The sequence below is a fragment of the Limulus polyphemus genome, unplaced genomic scaffold, assembly GCF_000517525.1.
Source record: "Limulus polyphemus unplaced genomic scaffold, Limulus_polyphemus-2.1.2 Scaffold3483, whole genome shotgun sequence".
Lineage (NCBI taxonomy): Eukaryota > Metazoa > Arthropoda > Merostomata > Xiphosura > Limulidae > Limulus > Limulus polyphemus.
Window position 1 is genome coordinate 66,031 of NW_013669093.1, and position 8,750 is coordinate 74,780.

Consider the following 8,750-nt stretch of genomic DNA (forward strand, 5'->3'; position numbering starts at 1 on the left):
CTTATGTGACTGGGACAACTTACCTAGACATGTTTCAACTGTTTGTTGTCCCAGTTGAAAATCTGCCTTATGTGATTGGGACAACTTACCTAGACATGTTTCAACTGTTTGTTGTCCCAGTTGAAAATCTGCCTTATGTGATTGGGACAACTTACCTAGACATGTTTCAGTTGTTTTTTGTCCCAGTCCCAGTTGAAAATCTGCCTCATGTTAATTTTCAACAAGACGGTGCTCCACCATACTGGAGTTCCTGAATAACACATTCCCAGACACATGTATTAGTAGAGATGGACAACACGATGCCCCCCCCCCGAACGTTACTCTGACATAACCTCGTTGGATGTTTTCTTGTGAGGGTTGCGAAAGATCAGATATATTTGACAGCTATGCCTGATATCGTGGATCTTCGTCACAGAATAATCGATGCAATAAAAAATGCGACTCCCAAGATGCTGAACAACACCTGGAGTGAGATAGAGTATCAGATAATTTATGGACACCCTGCTTTGACAATGAGTAATAATCAAATCCCATCTTTCCAATAGGTAAATCTGTCAATAGGTAAAGTTGCAATCAAAGCAACACGCTTTTCTTTCTGCTGCCAACTGATAAAGTTGCTGGTCATAAACACACGGTCTTCTTTCTGCCGTCAACAAGCAAAACTAATGATCATGATCGCCTTTCTATTGTCAATAGGTAAGTTGCTGATCAAATTACTGCTCTTTCTGCTGTCAATACCTTATGTTACTCATGAAAACAACACGTTCATGTTTATCGTTCTGCTTATAGTAGGTATTGAACCAATTAACGAAATATTTAGGTGGAATATAAATATATGATTTATTTTTTAATTGAGACACTGACAGCATTCAGTGAAGGATGAATTTAAAAATAATGAGTTATATTTGTTATCAGTAATTACGTGCAATAATAAGAGCAGATAAAGATTAAAGCAAAGTATTAATCAATGTACAAGAGTTCAAGTGGCATACGTAATGCACATAAAAAAGGTATAATTCACCCTTGGTTAGAATACATTAAACACAAACTAATCACCAGTAAACAAACAATAAATATAAGCATATTGTTATAAAACCAAGCTTCAAAAGATACTAAATTTAACCTAACTTAATCAGGCAACAGAATACAACGAAAGAAATACTGATAGAAAGAAACGGAAGTAGTTTGTGCCTATACTGATAGAAAGAAACGGAAATAGCTTGTTTCCATACTGATAGAAAGAAACGGAAGTAGTTTGTTTCTATACTGATAGATAGAAATGGAAATAGTTTGTGTCTATACTTATAGAAAGAAACGGAAGTAGTTTGTTTCTATACTGATAGAAATAAACGGAAATAGTTTGTGTCTATACTTATAGAAAGAAACGGAAGTAGTTTGTTTCTATACTGATAGATAGAAATGGAAATAGTTTGTGTCTATACTTATAGAAAGAAACGGAAATAGCTTGTTTCCATACTGATAGAAAGAAACGGAAGTAGTTTGTTTCTATACTGATAGAAATAAACGGAAATAGTTTGTGTCTATACTGATAGAAAGAAACGGAAGTAATTTGTTTCTATACTTATAGAAAGAAACGGAAATAGTTTGTGTCTATACTGATAGAAAGAAACGGAAGTAGTTTGTTTCTATACTAATAGAAAGAAACGGAAATAGTTTGTGTCTATACTGATAGAAAGAAACGGAAGTAGTTTGTTTCTATACTAATAGAAAGAAACGGAAATAGTTTGTGTCTATACTTATAGAACGAAACGGAAGTAGTTTGTTTCTATACTGATAGATAGAAATGGAAATAGAGTTCAGGTCTTCTTACCTCAATTTCCTGTTCTGTAAGAGAATCATTGCTGAAACAAGTAAAGAACATCCAGTAAATATGAAAACATACAATTTAAAAACTTTTGTATAATTCCATGTTTTTCTTCGCTGAAGAGAATTTAATTATATTAAAAAGCTTGAAGTCCTTTATATACTATTGATATGCTATTTGAATTTGCTGAAACTGGCTCAACTAAAACTAAACTTACGTCTGTTTTATATTATTTTATACTATTAAACTCTCCATATCCTAAGTGATGTTTGTTGGTTTAGTAAAGATCCTGAATAAGATTACTCAGTTATTCCTGAAAGTAAACTTTAATATGGACGTAACGTATCAATCTTATAATAAAATATTAAAGAGTAGAATATATTTAAGTTCGATGGTAGACCTAGATGCTAGAAATTTATCAGAAACTCAAATGAGTCAAAATATATTTTCAATACATTTTACAATAATCATTCTCTAACTGTATAAACGACTGAACGTTTATCATAAACCTTAATGGACATATTTCAGTAATGTTATTATAATAAATTTATAACTCTAAACATATCAACGTCTATAAGAAATTCTGGTGGGCCCTAGATGTGTGAATATGCTTCACTTCTATAGTCACCTGTTAAGATATGTGTAACTTGTTTGATTATCTGGTGAGATATGCATGACTTGTTTGGTTACATGGTGAAATCTGTATCAGTTGTTTAGTTGCCTAGTGAGATATGCATGACTTGTTTGGTTACATGGTGAAATCTGCATCAGTTGTTTAGTTGCCTAGTGAGATATGCATGACTTGTTTGGTTACATGGTGAAATCTGCATCAGTTGTTTAGTTGCCTAGTGAGATATGCATGACTTGTTTGGTTACATGGTGAAATCTGTATCAGTTGTTTAGTTGCCTAGTGAGATATGCATGACTTGTTTGGTTAGCTGTTGAGACACGTAACAATTGTTTTGTTACCTTATAAGACTATCTTTGTGTAGACCAAGTCGCCTTAAGAAGCCATCGGAATTACTGGGAAATGAAGGATCAGTGCCACCTGGAGGTGGAATAATTACATCTGTACCAGGTAGATCAGCAGTTTCACTCTCCATACTCCCACTTGCGCTACCCTTCGCCGATTCTGTTTCTGAAGTTTCCATAAGGTCGGGCATAAGGTTCTTGCTTTTCGAAACCCCTTCCCGTTTTTTCCATTTTTCCTGCAGTAAAACACAAAGTTATTTTATTTCCTTTAGTGAGGACTTTTCTTGTACTTTAGCACTGGTTAAAGTTCCTGACCCTTTCAATTTGATATCTACATTTAATAATCATTCTTTCGTGTTTAATCACAATTATTTACGTTTGAAATATTAAATGTTTTTTTTTGGGGGGGGGGGGTATTTTTCAATAAAAACTGTGATTCTCTTGTTTTTTCCTCACTTCTTACTGTCTATTGGAGTTATGGTGACATTACATCCAAGATGACCAAAAGAAGCATTTGTAGCACACCACCTTACAGGTATAATCATGCTATTTTTACAACAGGTAAAGTTTGATTAGTACAATAACAAAATTGGTTAATAAAACAACATATTGTGGATTAAAGCTATTAAAGCTTGATTAGTACAATAATAAAGTGTGTCAATAAACAACAATAGGATATTATAGTGTGATTAGTACAATAACAAAATGGGTTAATAAAACAACATATTGTGGATTACAGCTATTATAGTGTGACTAGTACAATAACAAAATGGGTTAATGAAACAACTTTAGGATATTATAGTGTGATTAGTACAATAACAAAATGGGTTAATAAAACAACATATTGTGGATTACAGCTATTAAAGTGAGACTAGTACAATAACAAAATTGGTTAATAAAACAACTTTAGGATATTATAGTGTGATTAGTACAATAACAAAATGGGTTAATAAAACAACATATTGTGGATTACAGCTATTAAAGTGTGACTAGTACAATAATAAAGTGTGTCAATAAACAACTATAGGATATTATAGTGTGATTAGTACAATAACAAAATGGGTTAATTAAACAACTTTAGGATATTATAGTGTGATTAGTACAATAACAAAATTGGTTAATAAAACTAACTAAACATAATCAACAAATGAACTAAATAATCAACAAATCAAATAAACATAAATCAATTAAATATGATCAATAAATTAACTCAATATATTCTTCATTAGATTTCTGTGGCTTACATATAAAATACAACATTAAAATTCAGAAACATTTGTAAGATGTTTCTGAAAATTCTCTTCCAAGCGTCAAAATGAATAAATTAACAAAATATGCAATTGAAATTCAGAACTTCTAATTCAATGTAGTTATTCAAGAATTGAAATTTTTGTTTGAATAGTACTTTCAGTCAACCATTATATTTTTATCTAGCTAACTCAGTAAATAAATAAATTATTGAAACTCAGTAAGATTTCATTTTCAAATCACTATTTATTATCATGAATCACTTAACAAGTAAATGAATAAAGAATGTACCGAAACTCGTGTTGCTAGGACCCTGTCTTGTTTCTCTTGATCCCGAAGACAGCTTCCTGAAATTTAAAAATGTTTAGAGGTTAAACAGTATATGTGATACCATAATAATTAAGAATCGTTATGTAATTACATGTTGTAAATAAAGTTTACACCACTTAGTCCTTCAAGTAAGAGACATAAAATGTACGACTGCAGCAGCTTGCATAATAGTCGTATACTGATGGGGAAGGCACTTGTATCTTTCAAGAAACATCTTTTTCGATCTGGTTTAACATTTTATATTTATATTTAAATGTGTCATGATTAACCTGTTCCATTTATGTTTAGATTTAAATATGTTATGATTAACTTGTTCCATTTTGGTTTAGATTTCAATATGTCATGAATAACCTGTTCCATTTAGATTTAGATTTAAAAATGCCATTAATAACCTGTTCCATTTAGGTTATTCTTCTTTCTTCTACGAGCTGTCGAGATGTCTGTTCCATGGTTGGTTTCATGATCATCTTCTTCATCATCATAAATTCTACAGAGCACGCCACTATTAAACTTATCAGTTTCAGATCTAGGAATCTGAAAAATGAACATTTTAATCTTGATTAAAACCAAACTCAACGCAATATGAGTTGTTTTAGGTTAAATCATGAGAAATCTAAATTTCGTTATCCCCAAATACATATAATAACCATCAAAACCTTCACGAAGCCATCATTTGCTTAAGAAAGTTATAATATTTTCAAATTCGATGACGAGGAACCCACTTTGAGACTAATAATGGCTGGAGACGGCTTGAATGGGTAATGAAGAAAAACTTTAATATAAGTTTAACATAACAGCAAATGTACAACGTTTCGACAAGGTTTTGTCATCATCTGATGTTTTTCTTCATTACCCATTCAAGCCGTCTCCAGCCATTAAAAGTTATAATATAAACTTTATAAAGTATCTATATCCTCCTTACCTCTAAGAAGAGCTACTAGCCACTACAATCTCATGAAGATATCTCTTGTTCAGGTCTATTAAGATATAAATATGAAATGATACGTACTAAAAACGGGTTACGCTTTTCTTGTCTCGAACTTCCTGCATTTAGTATTCACAAATTTCCTGGTCGTCATGAGGCTCTCAATTAGTTATGCTTTGTGCATATTCGCGCCACGCACGCTTATCAACATTCCCGCGAGATAACATTCACACCTCACCGTTTATTAAACTCAAGTTGGTCACTTTAAAGTTTTATTCACTTTAGTTAATTTTTCGAGCGGGGTGAAGAGAAATAGCAGTTTCTGAACGCTCCTGGTTGTCTAACAGGTTTTAAAACCATAATACTTGTCAAATCAATACATTCAAACATACTATAGACATGATCATTAAAATATTCATGAAAGTGTCAATTGATTGTTCACTTTGATTGACCAAGACATAAAAATTAAAATATCTCCCTCTTCATTACACCTAATAAACCTAACCATCACCTATATATAACCAACTTGGTTTCATACTCAATACACTTTACCATCACTAATACTTCCAAAAAATATAACCAACATGATTTCATGCACAATAAACCAAACTGTTACTAATACTTCCAAAATATATAACTAACACGATTTCATACTCAATACACTTTACCATCACTAATACCTCCAAAAAATATAACCAACATGATTTCATGCACAATAAACCAAACCGTTATTAATACTTCCAAAATTTATAAAACCAACATGATTTCATGTACAAAGGAGATATCAGGATTAACATACTCACCCTCTGTATTACATTATGAGATATTATGATTAACATACTCACCCTCTGTATTACTTTAGGAGATATTATGCTTTCATTTTCGAAAATATCTCCCTAACTTAGTAGCATATCTCTAATTGAAAGATTTGATTTTTATTATTTTTAAAAGATTTTAAATGAAAACTTGTTTATGGTAATTAACTATTCTCTGTAAAAACATTACTAATGACTATTTAGTTTTATCCAATGAATCACTTGTTTGTGGTTAATTAACTAAAGTATAGCAGATAATCAATTCTCTCTTTACAGTAGTTTCTTTGAAGCTCAAAACAAGAATGGTTCAACACCAGTTACAAGGCAGCCTGATAGTAAGAGAGAAACAACAAGTCAGGTGAGATTTTTATGATTAACATACTCACCCTCTGTATTACATTATGAGATATTATGATTAACATACTCACCCTCTGTATTACATTATCTGTATTACATTATGAGATAGATTGAGTATGTTATATTAGAAATGATTTTGGAACCTGACCCTATTTCACCGCGTCTGCTCATGTTCTATCTGATGATGCATCATAATAATAGCTCAGCGGCAAAAGGCTCCGGAATGGCTAAAGCACGCTACTCCTCTCTGTGGACCTGCCATATTCTGCTTTGTTTACGAGGACGATGGTTTCTCGGCACCTATTTTTATTAGTCCGATCACTTAATGATCAGTAGGTGCTGCGTCCAGTCTGGTATGTTCTTGTTTGGAGTAGCATGCATACTCCAGCTATAAGTTATGGGACACTTGAATACATATGTCATGTAAGTGTACATGTGACTTGTGCTGCTTCTTAATTACGTTACGTACTGTTGCCCGCAACACATGAACATCTGTTACAATTCTACTTACCACAGCTAATTCCAGGACTTTTTATGTATATTCCCAAGTTGATCTGTATTCCTTGGTTTTTGAATGCCATTAAGGGATACCACATCTTGGAAATTTTAAATCCCTGATATGAACACATCTTTATGTCTGAGTATGTAAATATTTTTCGTCACAAAAAGGCTGTTTCATAACCTTTACAAAAGCAATCAATTTTTGACGGTATCACACAACTTACGAAACGTCAAACAATGTCAAAAGGTAGTTCTGATACATTTCGTTTCACCGCGACTTTATATTATTTGTGGTTGCCAGTAACTTGGTGATTTGAATGTTCAAAATCGTTTAAATATAACGCACCCAACCCTCTTTATACTAAAACTATACTCAGATCATACACATAGAGCTGGGAAACCGTTTTCCTCGCCCGCTAGATGTATTATGGAAAGGAAAAAGGAGCAATGGTGTGTTAGGGACATGATTGTCTTAAAACGGAGCAATGGAAATTACAATGCAGAGCTATTGTCAAGATTTTCGGTCGTCAGATAAATCAGGAGTGAACGTGAGGACTATATCGATGAGATGTGGCTCTGAATTTTTTTTTTCTAAAACGTACTTAACACTTATATTTTATAAAATATGTCAAAGAAAAATAATTTCATATGTATTAAATATTGAAAATAATGAGCATCTTTTATGTGTATTAAAGTACGTGTTATATTTATGAATAATAGTGAACAATACCTGTAAGAACTCAATAATGATTTTTGAAAATATTTTACTTCATTGGAGTGGGCCCCCCAATGGCACAGCGGTATGTCTCTAGACTTACAACGCTAGAATCCGGGTTTCGATTCTGGTGGTGGGCAGAGCACAGATAGCCCATTGTGTAGCTTTGTGCTTAACTATAAACAAACAAATCATTAGAGCAACCCCTCCCCCAGTGGCACAGCGGTAAGTTTGCGGAATTATAGTACTAGAAAACCAGGATTCGATACTCGGTGTGGGCACAACACAGATAGCCGATTGTGTAGCTTTGTGCTTAACTACAAACAAACAGATTTTGGGAGCATTTTTTTTTTTACATTTTCGTCATCTATGAAAGTTTGTATACTCTCAACAAAAACGGTATTGAATTTCCAGATCCAAAAAGTTTATATTAACACATTTTTGTGAAAAAAGGAAAAAGAAATAATAATTTTCTAAAAATCAAAAAGAGTTTAGGAGGTTTATTATACAAATGTAGAAAAGTGCTTATAAATTATGTTCAGATAGAAAAAATTATTATTTTCCACATTTTACCTTTACATTATATAATAATAAGAACACAAAACTCATTTACGATTCAATTTCATAGGGCCTAGTTTCCTGAGAATAACTATCTTCACAACCTGCGTAAGAACACAAAACTAACCTCTGATACGTTTTGCTTGTTGAGTTACGTGGAAATCCAGTTTCGTCGGGTCCAGTTTCCTGATAATCACTTTCTTCGCGAGACAACATATGAATAGATAACTCACCTCTTCTCCGTTTTGCATGTTGAGTTACGTGGAAATCCAGTTTCGTCGGGTCCAGTTTCCTGAGAATCACTTTTTTCACAAGACAACATATGAATAGATAACTCACCTCTTCTCAGTTTTACATGTTGAGTTACGTGGAAATCCAGTTTCGTCGGGTCCAGTTTCCTGAGAATCACTTTCTTCGCGAGACAACATATGAATAGATAACTCACCTCTTCTCCGTTTTGCATGTTGAGTTACGTGGAAATCCAGTTTCGTCGGATCCAGTTTC

The 8,750-nt window shown here is 32.7% G+C and overlaps 1 protein-coding gene across 1 annotated transcript in view; it reads right to left on the reverse strand.

Moving 5' to 3' along the window:
- The window catches only part of LOC111088282 (protein MRVI1-like), an 18,890-nt gene extending 10,181 nt beyond the window's left edge, over positions 1-8,709 (reverse strand). Inside the window, exons 1-5 of the mRNA XM_022397949.1 lie at positions 8,692-8,709; positions 4,768-4,909; positions 4,337-4,392; positions 2,795-3,033; positions 1,832-1,862 (exon numbers count right to left, since the gene is read on the reverse strand). Coding sequence (XP_022253657.1) covers positions 1,832-1,862; positions 2,795-3,033; positions 4,337-4,392; positions 4,768-4,909; positions 8,692-8,709 — 486 coding nt within the window. The remainder of the gene's footprint in view (positions 1-1,831; positions 1,863-2,794; positions 3,034-4,336; positions 4,393-4,767; positions 4,910-8,691) is intronic.
- Positions 8,710-8,750: the final 41 nt, after the last annotated feature.